The sequence below is a fragment of the Leptomonas pyrrhocoris genome, assembly GCF_001293395.1.
Source record: "Leptomonas pyrrhocoris isolate H10 chromosome Unknown, whole genome shotgun sequence".
Taxonomy (NCBI): domain Eukaryota; phylum Euglenozoa; class Kinetoplastea; order Trypanosomatida; family Trypanosomatidae; genus Leptomonas; species Leptomonas pyrrhocoris.
Genome location: NW_015438371.1, coordinates 271,469 through 287,255, shown reverse-complemented (window position 1 = coordinate 287,255; position 15,787 = coordinate 271,469). Strand labels below are relative to the sequence as shown.

The following is a 15,787-nucleotide window of genomic DNA, read 5'->3' as shown; positions in this document are numbered from 1 at the left end:
GGCGACAGGAGGCTCCCCTCCTCTACGACCATCCTGGCCGCTTTTGTCGAGCAGCAACAGGAGAAACACGTGCAGATGATCATCACTGTGACGTGCGGGGTAGTGGTGGTGGTGTGGAATGACTTCCTGTTCGGCCCTCTTTTTCCTCTATCCTTGTTCTGACACCCGTCTGCACCGAATTTTCCCTCTGTCTTCCACGTACAAGGTAACACTTTAATAGTACTTGACCGCTGTGCTGTCACACGGTCAGCAAAGACAACCAGCGGAGGCATTGCGCGTTTGCATCTTGGTTTGGACCTCTTCCTCATTGAAGAAGAAAAACCCTCAAGGATCATGTCAGTGGCGGGTACCGCCACCGCCTTGCAGCATCTGCTCGAGGCAGAAGGGGCCGTAATTCACGCCGCTCTGCAAGCGCGTGCGCTGCCGTCCATGGGTGGTGGTGTCGGGATGGTTCTCACGAAGAAACTGGCCCCCGGGGCGACGCTCGCGCGCTTCCCATTTCGCTCCATGATCACTGCCCGCAAAGCCCGGTTCAATCTTGCGATGGCCGAAGTGGCGCTGGAGCTGAGCGAAGAGACGTCTACGAAGGCTGCGGATGCGAAGCAAACGTCAGCTACAGGGATGGCAGAGGAAGATCTTTTTCCTGTCGTCCCTTTCACTTCACGCGTGTGGTCGGAGAGCGAGTTTGAGTCGCAGGTCCGCTCACAGAAGGTGCGCAGGGCGATCGACGCCAAGGTGGAGGAGCTGGAGGCGGTATTAGATGGTACCGAGGCAATCGTGTGCTACATTTTGCTGATGGCAGCGCTTCACGGTCGTTGGCAAGCTGACGCAAGCAGCCCGCAAACGCACGACACTGAAGAAGAGAACGAACAAGCTTCTGAGAGTAGCATTCGATCACACCCGTCTGCACTGCGGTTCACCCACGAGAACAGGTGGATGCGGATGTGGATTCATGCGCTTCCGGTACAGTACGATAATCTGCTGGAGCTTGCGCCGTCGCAACTCAGCGCATCGGCTGCGCCTGATGTTGCCAGCGCGAACCCCGCTGCAGGGCAAGCACCTCCGTTGTTCTCTACCGCGCCTTCCTCCCCAGTGCCACCGCTGCCGCTGAAGACGTCGTACACCACTTCGTCCGAGTGGCTGCGGTCGTATGTCGCACTCGCGCGCTTCCGTGCGTCGACGCTGCGTGGGCAGCACTCGGTGGAGCAGCGCTACCGCAAATGCTGCGCCGCCCTGCGGTCTTTGCGGAACATGCCCAGCGGAGAAGAGTCTGACCAATGCTCAGTGGCACAGGCAGCTCTCGCTGACGAGCCGGAGGACGAGGCGCAGCAGGACGAGCAGCACCAGCAGCCACGCACGTCATCGTCTTCTCCCCTGCCACAGCCTGCTGAAGAGTCGCTCGCTTCTCCATGCACGCTGGGACACTTTCTGTGGGCCTTCAACACTCTCATGAGTCGCGGCTTTTTCTTCCCGGAAGAGACGTGGGCTGTGATACCCTTTGTGGACTACTTCAACTACGCACTGGACTCCAACGGGACGATGTTTCCACAGGAAGACGACCCCTCTGACGCTGAGAGTCTTAGCAGTGTGAGCTTGTCGATGGTGGGCACAGCGCTGATGCCGGCCGCGGCACCACGCAAGCAAGCCCGTCGCAGTGGGCTGCGCAGCGCACAGGTGGGCAAAGACGCCATTCCACTGGCCAACTACAACATCTACGAGTTCCAGCTTATTCGTCCTGTCCAGGCAGCAGGCGAGCAAGTGATGCTGCACTACGGCGCGTATTCTGACGTGGAGCTTCTCATGTGGTACGGCTTCACGCTGCGACCTTCGCTGCTGCCTACAAGTCATCTTTCCCCTGTCGTCACCGGCACGTGTGACGCGACGAACGCTGTTGTTCCGCTGCTTCCGCCTGGCGTAGTGGAGGCAGATGGAAGTCACCTATTGCTTCACACGGCACGTGCGTTGCATGTTCTTCTGCCGCAGATTGTGTGTGCCGCCACCCGTATTGCCTACTACCGGCAGCAGATACAGCCTTTACACGTGTCCGCCGAACCGACGACTCCTGACGGGGATCAGCCCAGTCCGGCAACGCAGGACGAAACAGACGAATATGCGTACAATACATGGGCAAAAGCTCTCAATCGCGCCTATCGCCTTCCCCTCTCCCCTTTAGCAGACGCCGAGGGCAACTACCCACCTGCCGTACGTGGGCAGACGTGGATGGATGTTTTGTTTCTCTCCTTTTCGCAGACTTCACCGCTGGCAGCGCCGTGCTCGGAGAACCTTTCCGCGTCCCACGCCGCTGGGTTGAAGGCGGACGGATGGATGCGTCAGTGGGTTGCGCAGCGATGGCCGCTGTTTGCTGAGACGGCTTCTCCACGCGTGGCGAAGGGCTGCGGCCTCGGTGTGCTCGGTCTCTCTCCTCCTCTGCACACCGCTATCTCCTCCAGCTTTTGGGCTCCCCCAAAGCAGGGCAGGATGCGGGAGGCAGAGAAGATACAACTTGTTCGCGGAATTGCGTGGGCGGAGCTCTACGTGAATGCGACTGCGGAGACGGTGGCGAAGCGAGAGGCGGCAGAAACTGCAGCCGAGGTCGCGGTGAGCGCTGCTGCAGCCGCACTTGCGCAGACTGCCGCGGTTGATCAGTGGGCGTTGCTGCGCTTTTTGGCTCTCGAAGGCTCCGACGCTGCGCTGGAAGAGTACTTGGCGTATGAGTCCGAAAGTGATTGAGTGGCACCTGTTTGCGTTTTCACTTCTCTACTTGATAGCTACTTTCGTAGTTCGCGTTCTATCAAGTGTGTCTTCTGAAGTGTCCCTTGTGATAGTTTGGGGTTCTACACGGGACACGGTGGTGCTCAACTACTTCTTAACGTGCCACCGCTTCACAGTAAAACTGCATTACAGCGTCCAAAGAGACATACGAAACAAAATTCATGGCAGCACGGCACAAGACTGTGCCATCTTTTTCGCTTCAACGTCTGAACCGCCGCCTCGCGTGTTGTTGCTGTGTACGGCAAACCTCACCTGTGTCTTGAAACTGTCAAGTATCTTTCTTCCTTGCTGTGATGGGATCGTTGTGCTCCTTCCTGTCGTGAAGAAAACACTGCGAAAAATCCAATTTCAGACCACGTACCATTTTTTTTTACCTCTCCTACGCTTCTTTTCTCCCGCTGCTGCAGCTTCCTAAGCGAATCTCTACTCTATTTCTCGCGCATGCGCTTCACCACGAGCGGACACATACGCGGATGAACTGAACGCTATACATGTATATACATATATACTATTTGCGGTCTATTACAACGGTAACTATTGCTATTATTATTATTCTACTTCTTCTGCTTTCGTTTGCCATAGCACTAGCTTAAAAAAAAAAGTGAGTGCTTTCCTTTTTTCTGCCTTTTCCAAATATAGTAAATACGTTGATCTTTTTCTCTCTTTAGAGCTAATCATTCGCAATGCAACGAAGATTTTTTTCAGCCGCGAGCGCACGGGTGAGTGCTGCGCTTCGCAACGTTACCGTGGGCTCCCTGCTTGCTCCGCAACGCTTTCAGAGCACCGCTGCGGTGGACACCCAAGTTGGGTCTGTCGAGGTGAAGCGCACGGATGCAGGCGCTCCGTCCTACCCCGGCAGCAGCAGCAACAACGGCTCTTCTCATCGGCAATCACTTTACAAGTCTTCGCACAAGGGAACGGGCAGCACACCCATGCCAAAGCCGTATCAAGCGCGAAAGGAGAAACCAAATCGAGCACCAGCAGGGGCGGCCGTTGTCGATCCTGCACCTGCGCCGCTGTTCGGTGCGCGCTCGTCGTGCGCTGAGGACGCAGGACCCGTACCGCAGCGTGCCCTCTCGCCGCTCCAGAAGCGTCAGCTGCAGTTCCGCAACAAAGCTGCCTTCGTCCTCACCCCGCAGGCGCTGCGTCGGGTGAAGTTTTTAATTGGCCAGTACCCCTCCACACACGTTGCCGCCAAAGGTGCAGCGACGAGCGAGGAAGGCGCCGGTGGCGTCACGGTGCCATGCGGCATCCGCATTGGTGTGCGTCGTCGCGGCTGCAGTGGGTACAGCTACACGGTGAACTACTTCTTCGCGCCCGCCAGCGGCGGCCAAAGCGGCTCGGCTGCTGCTGCGGGTGCGGCGGCCTCTCCCGCAGGAAAAAAAGGTAGTTTCATGGACGATGTGGTGGTGGAGCAGGACGGCGTGAAGGTCGTGGTCGACGGCGACGCGCTCTTCTACGTGATCGGCACGGAGATGGACTACGTCGTGCGCAACGTCGAGGAGAAATTCACCTTCAAGAATCCCAATCAGAAGTACGGCTGCGGCTGTGAAGAGAGCTTCATGCCTTTTGACGAGGATGACCTGGATGATGATTAAGAAGTGCCCGTTTTCTTTTCTGCTCTTTTTCTGTCCCCTTCTGGATGCCGTCTCTGTCTCCTCTTCATCAGGTTGGCTGCTCGCTCCTTCTGCTGTGCTTCAGCGCTTTCGAGTGCAAATGACAAGAAAAGGAACAACAAACGGTGTATTGACCCTGAAAAAACCGTACGTTAGGCCGAACAAGACGTTTTTTTTCCTGTTTCTCATTATTATGTATGTAAAAACAAATGCGATTGTTTGAGTATGCGAGAGCCACATGCGGTAGCTGCGTCCGCACGGAGGCCATGACCTAGCACCAATAAACGTCTTGATGAAAACTGTTAGTGAGAGTGTTTCTTCTTACACAATACTGCAAGCGATTAAAGACTCACTTTGTCTTATTTGTCTTCTTTTTGGATTTCAAGATGCTGAATGCTTTCTTTTCTTTCTTTTCTTTCTTCTCTCATCACTTATACATACTTAGCTGTGTTGCGGGAGTGCTTTTCTGAAAGGTCTTATTATTATTATTCACACTAGAAGCGTTTAACATGAGTACTCTTAACGCTCGGAGGCCGCTTTCCTTTCCTCTGCTTTCGCCTCCAGAGTAAGGCACTGAATGAAGGAGACGGTTATTCCTGAGTTGCTCTTTTGTTTTTTTCACGACCATCACCGTCGCGTGTGTGGAGGTTTAATGAAATCTTATTACGCATACGTAGGCGAGCGAATGAACCCTTCAGAAAAGAAGAGAGAAATTGTGACGTGAACGCTTTTGCAAAAGTAAATTCATGCGTACGTGCACTACTTCTCCCGCTAGCTTTTACCTTGTTCTCTCGCTGCACCTTCTCCTCTTCTTCTACTTATGCTTTATGCGAATCTACGCATCTGCGACACGCATGCTCGGACTGCGAAACCGTCTCTCGCTCACTTCTATCTTTTCCGGTGCTGTCCAGCGTCCCAGTATGTTTGTTTTGCGAATAGCCGGAGATGTGTTGGGGCTGAAGCGCAACGTCGAGGTGACATTTCCTCGCCGGCCGTCTCTGCAGCAAATCTGCACCGTAGCCGAAACGATTCTCCCGCTGCAGGGAAGACACGACCGACGCCCTTGGCACCCGCCTGGTCCACTGGATGGGTCGACAACAGGGAACTTCTCACTTCCCTCAGTCGACCTCCAACGTCTGCGTCACCACACTTCCTCTGTAGGCGATTACATCGTGGAGTCCATTGCCTTCATCAATCCCGCCACACGGCAGTGGGAGGAGGTCTACAGCGCCTCTCAGCTCACGCCTGGCGCACAGGTGTACTGCTTCTGCCCTCTGCAGCACCACCACGTGGCAGTCGTCCAGCCAAAGGAGAGTGCATCTCCGTCGGTACGTCATGGCACCCACTCGTCTATTACCTTTTCACTGCGAGAGACGCTGCCGGTGGTTACGGGGGTACGAGATAAATGGGTCAACGCGGACCGTCCCGGCGCCATTCCCGAGCCGCAGGAGCGTCTCGTGTGGGACTGCACCGCAACGACGCCGCTCAACAGCGCAGCTGCGCAAAAGACTCCACGACGGGGTAGCGGGGTGCGGGCCGACCAATCCTTCTCTGCTTGTGTCTCACCGTCAAACTCGCGAAATCTAAGTCGTGTGCTGGATGACGACACGGCAGCGACCGCTGCGGCTGCGTTTTCGCCTCATCGAGTGCCGCTTGCGTCTCGGTGTTACACCTCGAACTCACCGTCGGCGATTCAGCCGAGTTACCTACTCCGACGAGAAAGTGCGGAGCCGCGGTTGTCAGGACGGATATGCAGACGCAGTGACCTCAACAGCAGCGGTCCGATGGACAACCGGCGCCTGAACAGTGAGAACTCGCGGCTCTCCTTGATTCGCAACTTCCAGAGCAAGAGGGACAACTCTCCCCTAACGTACTTTTCCGACCCTTATTCGTTCAACAGGAGTAACTCTCCCGTGACGAGTCTCAGGAGAAATAGACAGCGCTCGCTGGAGACGTCCGCAGAGTTCGGAGACAGGAACTCGTACAAGCACGTCCGCAGCGCGTCGTCTGCGCTTCTGCTCAGCGGGAACGGCGAAAACCGCTACGCGCGCCTCGGCGAGCGGCTCAGCCTTCTCTTTGATGTTCTCGTGCACCTGGACAAACAGGAGGCAGGATCTGAGCGGCATTACCTGCTGCTGCGGGACTTCTATCTCCTCTCTTCCTACGTGAGCTCTTGTTCTTCCACCGGGACAGCAGGCCGTGAAAGCGGGTCTGCGGTTCCGCCATGCCCAATGAGTCTCACAGCAGAACTCGCCTCGCAGTTCGGGCTGTCGTGGGATGACGTACTGCGCAGCGCCGACCAGGATCGCGACGGCTGCATCGCCTACCGTGAGTGGATCGCGTACGGGATTGAGCACCCCGATGTCATCCAGCTGCTCTGCCAGGGCGTGTGTCGACTTCCACTCCACGTCAATGAGGCTCTGAAAAGGCTTCGGTTGCAGTCTGAGTCTCGCCACGCAAATCAAAGCACGTCCCCTCTACCCTCACCGTCTGATCACGACTTTCAAGGTGGTAAAGTGAAATCGAAGCAATCAAGCCCACCCTGTGGAGGCGCGTCGTACCCGTGCCGCTTACACAGTGTGAGGAGCAGTGAGCGAGTGCACCGTCTTGCAGCGGCCGGCGCGGAGGCGCAACACACGTGTGTCGTGTTCGGAGGGCGATGCGAGGCTTGTCGAGAACTGGCAGCCCAGTCCGCGGAGGAGCGGCTGCTGTGGGCGGCCCAGCGAACACCCTTTGTCAATACCCTGCGACAATGATATCGAACCGGAGAGGTCGAGGAAAATATCAGAAATTAATTTGGGCAGCAGGTGTGTACAGTTGACCTCAGCGGCGTGTTGATGTGTGTGCATGCATCACCGAATGCAACGGCGCTGCGTTACTTCTCCTGTAGGAGCCCCTTCTCTATTTTTTTTTCTTCTGTTAGCTTGTACATTGCATTATTGACTCTTTGTGAATACCTGCCTTACCGCTATCAAATATGGTCATGTCGTCGACTGAAGGACATGCGTGTTCAACTGCACAACACCGTGGCCTACGTTTCCTTGCGGTTGGCGTTTTCGCCTTTGTATCTGTACCAATATATATTCATTTTCTTTCAACTGTTGCTCACATCACAGTCATCGACGTTGACGTGTGTGTGTCAATGAGAAGGCGAAGACTGCAGATTTAATTGTAGCGGAGCACCGTCGCTTTCTCAACGTGTTGGGTATGCAGTGAAGGGGCAGCTTCTCCTCCCCATTTTTCACGCTTCTTTGGTGTCGGACGTTTCTCGACAGCACAGTCTGCGTGCACGTGTGCTCCCAACGCCGCAATCCCAATCGTTTCCCTCCCTTCTCTTCTTCTCTGAGCACATCTGTTTTCTTCTCTTACCTTTTTGCTGAAACCAACCAACAAACAAAAACAGCGGAGCGAACGCGGAAGGGACGAAACACATCCGGCTGCCAACAGGAAAGTGCTCATCAGAGAAAACACTTTACGAAGCTGATCCCCACTCCCCCTTTCTCCTCCAAACAAAACGACGTCGTACGACGGACAACGACACACACACACACACACACACACACACACAGACGTAGAGAGAGGCAGAGGCGAAAATGCCGCCAGGGCCGAATCAATTTCTGGTTGGCCAGCATGCCAAACGCACCTTTTCGAATCGTGCGTCGAAGTTCTTCTTCACCGAGCTCGATAAAGGATTCGAGTCGCCGTACGTCCTCGTTGTCTCGGGTGTCTTCTTCTCTTACGTGGCGTGGAAGGTCACGGACCGCTACGTGACACCGCGACAGGAGCAGCTTGCACTGCGCCGGCCCATCCAACGGGTGCCGTTTGAGCAATCACACAACGCCTTCTGGGGCTTCAGCAACGCGGACGAGCGCACGGTCGCCTCTGCAACGACGACGGCGGCGCGGAGTGCAGACGCTGGGGTGGAGGAGGTGGGCGCTAACTTGTATCTCCCTCAGGGCTCCAACGCGGGACAGGAGGAGGCGATGCGCCGCCCGCAGCTCCTCTTCAGCGAGGCGAGCGAACTGCACGAACGCGCCTCTGCGGCGAACCCGACCGGGGAGGTAGACCTTGTGTGCCTCGAGCTGTCCGAGTACGACGCGGGCCTGCGAGACGACGTGTACTACCGCAGCGTGCACTACGTCCCTAGCGCGATCGAGCCCAGCATACCGTTGGCGACGTCGTCTGCTGGGTCGCGCGATACGTCGAAGCCGCACAGAAAGGAGGGGTCGGACGCCCCTGACGGGCTATGGAAGCGCATGGTCAGTCCATCTGAAGCAGCTGCCGCCGCTGCTGCTGCTGCTGGCGCTAAGGGAGCGGCCGGCAACGCGGATGGATCCTCCACCGCTACACCGGCGGATGTAGAGAAGGCCATTCGCTCCACGGATTACCTTCAGTTTATGCCTGGCCAAGGCGAAGAGGTGGTGCACGGGATGGTGAAGTGCAAAGGTGTGACGACGCAAAACAACTGTGTCCCCTCTCCAGGCCACCTCGAGGAGGAGTACGCGCGTAAACTGATGCTCGCGCTGGGCCCCGTGCACATCCTGCGCGATCCGGCCAAGACGACGCTGCCGTGGCGCTTTTCCTTTGTGAAGCAAATCCCCGTTGAGACGTTGGTGCTGGGCATGCACTCGGGCGAGATGCCGCGGTGGCTGAGCACGTGCTACCCGAACTTCCACGTTGACGTCGTGGAGAAGGACGGCACGCTGGTGCGCCTGTGCAAGCGCTTTTTAGGGTTCCAGGAAAGCAGCAACCTCGCCGTGGAGGTGGCAGATCCTGTCGAGTTCGTGAAGAGACAGGCCGTGCTGACCGGCAACGCCGGTGCCGGTACCAGCAGCAGCGCGGTGAATGGCGCAGGCAAGCCCTACGACCTGGTGCTGATTGATGGCATCGACGGGGCAGGGAAGCTGAGCACCCAGTACGGACGTCTGGAGTTCATCAACAACGTACGCAACTTGATGAGCGACAACGGTTGTGTGGCCATGACCTTGCCCAACCGAGATGCCGGGTTTGTGTTCAACATGGTGCAGAACTGGCGCATGTCGTTTGCGGGGCGTCCCGTGCTGCTCGTGCACTGCACGACGTCGCCGTGTACGATCCTCATGACCTTCCAGGACGCGGCGACGCGCGGCAAGGCGAACATCGGCAGCGTCGCGAACGTGCACGAGTTCCAAGATTTGCTGCGGGCCCACGTGCGTCACTACGGCGCCGATCGCATGCAGTTTGACATCACGCGTGAGGTGAACACGCATAATTTTAGCGTGCTGGAGCCCGAGCAAACGTATGGGGTGGAGTCGTACCTGCCGGCGGGGCACCCAGCCGTGTTGGAGGCGCACCACCAAGAGCTGCAGGCGGCCATGCAGCGGAGAAGCCGCAGTCAGGGCTGGAGCGCGTGGCTGCGCCGGTGGGCTGGGGCTAGGCTCAGCGCGACCCAGCGGGTTGACTTAGGTGACTCGAAAGGTTAGTCAGAGGAGAAGGCAGAAGCCACTCACTGAAACATGTATGCGAAGGCAAGGCCGGCGTTTAGAAAGGAGTTTGCGGGTCTGCGACGGGCGTGAGCCCCACCCATTTTGCCCTTCCTTTTTGCTTGCTGCTACCGTGGCGATTGAGAGCTTTCCTTTATGGAAATTATCGTTCTGTTCTCATTGGTGCTTTACTCACTTAATAGGCGTTAGGTCACATACTCGACGCGGTGGCTACAACGCAGGTCTTACAAAAAAACAACAAAACAAACACGAGTGAAAAGGACAGCAACAAGGCAGCGCGTCTTCGTAGCCGGACCAATGCATGCGCTTCTTAAAAAGCAAAGCGGTCGCTGTGCTCCTTCTTTTCGAAGCAAGATCTGTGTTCCAACAGAAGTTTTATTCATTTACGGTGTACAAGCTGTCGGCTTTGGTGCTGCGCTGCTTCTTCTTTGATTGAGTTCCACAATAGTGTTGCTCATTGTATGCTCGGTAGAAACTCTGCATGTCGTCGTTTACTTGACACACACACCTTCTCTCTCTGTGTTGAGTGAAATGCTCGCTGTCTGTCTCGCAAAGCAGCGGCCAACACACACACACACACAACACGCAAGTTCATCATTTTTATTTCTGAAGAGTAATCGCGCTATTTCGAGAACCGCCGCTCGTGACTTGTTTTTCTTTTCAACTCAACAGTGTGTCCTCAAAAGAAAAAAGTTAAGTAGTTGTATTGCCGACAATCAATGAAAGTAAGAGAAGGCGTTTGGGCAAAACACGTGGAATCTCTTTCCGCCCTCGCTCCTCCCACGAACGCCTTCCGTTTACGCTCGACAGAATTACTTTCTTTCGTGCTTTAACGTCACTTCAAGCGGAAAGCAGAGCCGGTGAGTCTTGCCGACAATTGGGAACAAGAAACGGAGCTGCATCAGCAGAGATCGATCAAAACCACAAAGCAGGGACGAAAAGCACGCGAAGCTGACTCGCTGCTTCTGCAGGCAGCGTTGTAAACAAACCAACAGCAAAAAAAAGCGGTTGGTCGACTCTATTTCTGTCAGCGCCTTTTCAGTAGGCTTTTTCACCTCAACAGCACCGCGTTTCACACACTTTCTCGTCGTCTAGTGTTGTGTCACTCAAGTGGAAGGCAGCGTACTCCCGGTCTCATCAACGGTTGAATAGTCAAACGAACCGAGAGCGCAAAAAGAACGAAGAGGTTAAATAAATAATCGAGTGTGGCCCGCAGGGTTTTGCTTTTTTTGCTGTTGTGTGTGCGTACGAAAGGTTCTAGGCCGATGAGGGTGTGTTCGTGACGCGCCCAAATTTCTGACTGCGTTATCATATTTTCTGTTGATGTTGCATCTAATGTATAAACGGGAAAGAGGAGCCGTCTTGTGAGTTCTCTAGCTCAGTATTTACGTTATTATTGTTGTTTCGTGTCTATCTAACCCGGCCTGTTTTCCCCTTTTGAGTAAGCAAGATGGACATGCTAGGCGTGACGTTTATTGCGGTGAGCAAGGTCATCGTATCCGTGCTGATCGGCGTGATCACCACCAGCTCTATCCCGAATAGCAAGTCCACGCTGCGTGACTTCGGCTTTTTAATTTCGGCGGTGCTGCTGACGTCTCTTACCCTCTCCAACGTTGCCCAATCAGTCAACCTGGAGCTGCTCGTACGGTGCAGTATCCTCATCCTCTTCTCTACGTTGATGATCACGTGGGGGCTAATGTGGGGCGTTGCGTGCGGTGCAGTGCTCTTCCGCCTCAACCCGAATCTCTCAGGCATCCCAGCCGAGCTGCGCGGCGATGTACGGCTGCATCTGCTGTTCGGCGAGGAAGACGAGCCAGCGGAGTCCACGCAGGCGTCGCCCACGTCGCCGTATCCGCCGTCGGGGAAGAGCAAAGAGAAGAACAAGAAGACTCGTGTGCCGTACGTGGCCGTCGTGCTCAGCGAGCATCTGCGCGAGGTCGGCGTGGACGGCAACGATGTCGTCCCGTCGCTGGATGTCCCAGACAAGTCGCTGGAGGACACGGCGGGCTACATCTGGGCGATGTGGGTCGGCTGCTCTACCCAGAACGGCGTCACGCTGCCCATCTCCCTCATGACGAACATCGCCAGTGCGGTTGAATTCATCGACTTCGCGCAGGCTGCCGCGTACATCTTCGTCTTTGCCATTAGCTACATGCTGTACCTGTGGTCTGCCGGCCCGGCCTTTGTGGAGCAGGGGGAGAAGGCCGCGAAGAAGCAGCGGCTGATTCGGGAGCTGATCACAAAGCACAAGCGGATGTCGGCGCGCTGCGACGCTACGACGCAGACCTTGTCCTTTCCGGTGGACCACGTTCTGCAGTACGACGCCGCGGCCGAGCGTTCCCACGCCGGCGCACCCGCGCGTGAGGAGGGCGACCGCCTTTCAGGCACCCAACGCAGCCCGCGCTCAAACGGCGGTACCAGCACCACTCCAGCACCAGGCAACGTGGACGAAGGCGGCAGCGGAAACAAGTTTTCTCGCAGTTCCTCAGCGCGGTCGTTCAGCGCGAGTGCGCAGACGGAGGTGAACATGACGGATACACAGGACACGCGGTGCACTTCGGCTGCGGTGGCCATCTCAATGCCCGACGCACCGAGTGCCATGAGCCCCACCACGGCCGGCCACTACGCCTTCACCATGGCCACGGCGGAGCAGATCCCCTACGACTGGCGGAGCGCGGGCCTCGTACGAGTCAAGTACGAGTCGGACATGAAGGCCATGAAGAAGAAGACGCTATCGGAGAAGCTGACCAACTTCGGACACGCTGCCTGGGGCCTCGTGCGCAAGCTCATGGTGAACCCGCCGTTTCTCTCCGTCGTGATCGGCATTGTGGTCGGCGTCGTCACACCGGTGCGGAACCTTTTCTTCGACGGCGGTGCGTTGGAGATGGTGATGGATGCGATCCGCCTGATTGGCCAGGGGTCTATTCCGTCCTCCTTGCTGCTGCTCGGCGCCAACCTCGTCGGCTCCGCCACCGACGCGGGCGCTGCTGCGGAGGAGGGAGTTCGTATGCGTCACGCGGAGCAGAACACCGAATACCCGCTGCACGCCGAAGAGTGGGCACTGCTGGGCGAGGACCGGGGCCACGCGGCGTGGTACGACAATGAACACGAGTCGATTGAGTACGACCTGCACAACTCCTTCTCGCTGCAGACGCTGCGGCAGCTGGGGCAGGGGCCGACCGCGTACGTCGCGCAGGCCTCGGGCAGCGGTGCCGCCGCACCAATAGTCCCCATGGAGGAGGAGACGGAGGACAACAAGCCGCCCAGGAATGCGTTCCTCGCCGGCGTCGAGAAGACGCTATCCTTGCGGGGCATCAGCAAGTCGTTTGTGTGGGGTGTCATTGGCCTTCGCCTCATCGTTGCCCCCGCCTTCAGCTTCGCGGTGCTCGTCTTCTTGATCAACACGATGCCGTTTTTGTTTGGCGGGCGTGGCACCTATGACAAGACGCTGATTATGGTGCTGATGGTGGAGCTGGCGTCCCCGACTGCCATCAACAGCACGCTCATCTTCAACGCCCGACAGTTCATGACGTTTCCGTGGGCCAAGATGCTCTTCTTCCAGTACATCTTGTGCACCGTCACCATGGTAATGTGGGCCTCGCTCGGTCTCAGCTACGTGTCGAAGCTAAAGTAGGGAGCGTGAGGTAGTACTCTCTTCAACGTTTGTTTCTCTTCGCAGGGTGACCGCGGCGTTGCGTGCCGCTCAGTTGTGTCTTTTTTAATCACTATTTCCCTTTTCATTCGGTGTTGTACGTTGCTACTCGCGTAGTGTGCGTTTCCACCTCGAGCGGCGGAGGTGGCTTGCACTTCATGCTTCGCCTCACGTTCGCCTTCGTGAAGGCTTTTCTGTTTGTCTGTGTTGACCGTGGCATCTACTTTGTGGTGCCTGTCCTGGTTCTTGACCTATACAATATATATGCTTTCAAGTTTACTTCGCAGGTGTGCTTGCTTCCATTAAGTTCGGGCGTTAAGATGCCACGAGAAGCGGGGAATAGGTGCGTAAGGGTGCTCGCCAAGGCCACCCACGTCGTTCTGTCACGGCGGGAGAACTCGCCAAAGAAAAGAGAACAACCACAACTAAAGGAACCCGCCATCATCAAAGGAGCAGTGCCGAAGAGCCTTCTCCTTTGTGCGAACAAGCTCTTTTTTGTTCTCGAAATAATATTCAAAATGAAAGTAGCGTAGTCGGAGACGAAGCACGCCAGTAGTGGGAGGATGAACAATGTATTTGTTCGTACGTCCACGCATGCGGATTTCCAAAGAAGTCGGCAAGCGGGAAAAGGAAAAACGGCGGAAAATTTTCAGAGCGTCCTCTATCGCTAGTTAGCTACAATAGGGGGGGGGGGGACTGGTGTTTTTCAAAAGGCAGATTTGAGCTACCTGCGTGATAGACCACCGTTGTTTTTAGAGCACTCATCTTTTCTCGTACCTGCCTTTGTTGTCCCTCCATGCCGACGAACGTGCTATACAAAGGCGCACAAGCGATACCGATTACCGTGAATTCAAGATTGATGTGTCCTAGCGGAAAGTGCCGAGACAGCGGCAATCACGCCGCATCGTTTCTACTTGTGCTGACGGCTGCTTTGCTGTGCATCGGTTCGCTTCCCACTGAGGCGCAACGTTCTGAGCCACCGTCCGTTCGTACCGCGCCTGCGACGACCGACGCAGCGCGCAGCAGCAGCAGCAGCAACTCGTCCGCCGCACCTCCCTTTGCCGTCTTCGGGTACTTACCGGAGTACCGGCAACTCCGCTTCGACTACGAGGCCTTCTTTCGGTCTGGCCTGACACACCTCATTTTTTTCAGCGCTGAGGTCGACCCCACCTCTCTCCAGCTCACCCACGTCGACGACCGACTTCCGTCGCGCGAGAAATGGAAGACACTCCGTGAGCTGGCAGACACGTATGGAGTTAAGCTGCTGCTGTGCATTGGGGGTGGCGGTCGCAGCGCGGGCTTCCCGCGGTTAGTCGGCGATGTCCTCGGCCGGCGACGCTTTGTCAGCGAGGTGGGCCGCGTGCTGCACGAGCGCGACCTGGACGGCGTTGACTTCAACTGGGAGTACCCGAGTTCCATGCCGGAGTGGCTCAACTTCGGCCAGTTTTTGACGGAGCTGCGCTCTGCGCTGAACCGCACCACCGCAGGCGATCACCACGGCCGCCGCGTGGGCCCGGCCCTCATCACCATGGCTCTGCACCCCCACCCTAGGATCCCCCACGTCCTGCGCGTCAGCCATGTGCTCCCCTCACTCGACTACCTCCATTGGATGGCGTACGACCACATCATCGCGAACGACTCCCACAGCTCCGTCGCCTACGCAGCGTCGGTGCTGCAGGACGACGTCATTGGCGACCTCGACGACGCCGTGTACAACGCCCGTCTCAAGAAGATCCGCCGACAGGCGCACGGGGAGGCGGAGGAGGACGCACCGCAGAGCAGGAAACCACACGAAGCTGACCACCGCCGGAAGCTGTGCCTCGGAATCCCTTTCTACGGTCGTCATCGCGCAGACGGGCGAGTACCGCCGGAGACCTACGAGCACCTGTGGCAGTTTCTTCGGCAGTGGGCGGGGAAGCGGCATCCGGACTGGGTGGAGGGCGGACCAGAGCTGCGCTCGCTGAGTGAGTACGCAGGCTACGACTACAACGGCTACGATGACGTGCGGCGAAAGATGCGTCTGGCGCGCTCTTCTGGGATTGCGGGTATTATGATTTGGGAGTTGGGCCAAGATGTGCCGCCTGGGACGTCGCCCATGTCTCTGATGACTGCCGTGCAGGAGCAGCTGGCCGAATGGGACAAGGACACCGCATCCAACGCGGATGAGAGTGACGCTTGTTTGCGCACACCAGCACGCCTAGAGCACACCCGAGAAAATGCAACGAGGCTTGTGGGCAGCGACGACGCGGATGAAGACCTGTGAC

The 15,787-nt window shown here is 56.8% G+C and overlaps 6 protein-coding genes across 8 annotated transcripts; all 6 read left to right on the top strand.

Moving 5' to 3' along the window:
• Positions 1 to 204: 204 nt before the first annotated feature.
• On the top strand, positions 205 to 2,730 carry ABB37_06682 (hypothetical protein; the record flags this gene model as incomplete). The annotated part of the gene is made up of 1 exon (XM_015805039.1): positions 205 to 2,730. Exon 1 carries the CDS (start codon positions 334 to 336, stop codon positions 2,728 to 2,730), a length of 2,397 nt encoding a protein of 798 aa, XP_015656332.1. The 5' UTR covers positions 205 to 333.
• Positions 2,731 to 3,178: 448 nt separating this feature from the next.
• ABB37_06681 (hypothetical protein) lies at positions 3,179 to 4,370 on the top strand (the record flags this gene model as incomplete). The annotated part of the gene is made up of 1 exon (XM_015805038.1): positions 3,179 to 4,370. The coding sequence occupies exon 1, from the start codon at positions 3,456 to 3,458 to the stop codon at positions 4,368 to 4,370; it is 915 nt and encodes a 304-aa protein (XP_015656331.1). The 5' UTR covers positions 3,179 to 3,455.
• Positions 4,371 to 5,298: 928 nt separating this feature from the next.
• On the top strand, positions 5,299 to 7,144 carry ABB37_06680 (hypothetical protein; the record flags this gene model as incomplete). The annotated part of the gene is made up of 1 exon (XM_015805037.1): positions 5,299 to 7,144. The coding sequence occupies exon 1, from the start codon at positions 5,309 to 5,311 to the stop codon at positions 7,142 to 7,144; it is 1,836 nt and encodes a 611-aa protein (XP_015656330.1). The 5' UTR covers positions 5,299 to 5,308.
• A 646-nt stretch (positions 7,145 to 7,790) lies between these two features.
• ABB37_06679 (putative mitochondrial hypothetical protein) lies at positions 7,791 to 9,850 on the top strand (the record flags this gene model as incomplete). Its single annotated transcript, XM_015805036.1, has 1 exon — positions 7,791 to 9,850. Exon 1 carries the CDS (start codon positions 7,982 to 7,984, stop codon positions 9,848 to 9,850), a length of 1,869 nt encoding a protein of 622 aa, XP_015656329.1. The 5' UTR covers positions 7,791 to 7,981.
• A 575-nt stretch (positions 9,851 to 10,425) lies between these two features.
• Positions 10,426 to 13,505, top strand: ABB37_06678 (hypothetical protein; the record flags this gene model as incomplete). The annotated part of the gene is made up of 1 exon (XM_015805035.1): positions 10,426 to 13,505. The coding sequence occupies exon 1, from the start codon at positions 11,322 to 11,324 to the stop codon at positions 13,503 to 13,505; it is 2,184 nt and encodes a 727-aa protein (XP_015656328.1). The 5' UTR covers positions 10,426 to 11,321.
• Positions 13,506 to 14,343: 838 nt separating this feature from the next.
• On the top strand, positions 14,344 to 15,786 carry ABB37_06677 (Chitinase; the record flags this gene model as incomplete). 3 transcript variants are annotated; one of them, XM_015805034.1, is made up of 1 exon in its annotated part: positions 14,344 to 15,786. In XM_015805034.1, the coding sequence occupies exon 1, from the start codon at positions 14,383 to 14,385 to the stop codon at positions 15,784 to 15,786; it is 1,404 nt and encodes a 467-aa protein (XP_015656327.1). In that variant the 5' UTR covers positions 14,344 to 14,382. The 3 variants fall into 3 exon arrangements, with proteins under 3 accessions (XP_015656327.1, XP_015656326.1, XP_015656325.1); XM_015805033.1 differs by having other exon boundaries at positions 14,353 to 15,786; XM_015805032.1 differs by having other exon boundaries at positions 14,378 to 15,786.
• Between the last annotated feature and the right edge of the window lies 1 nt (position 15,787).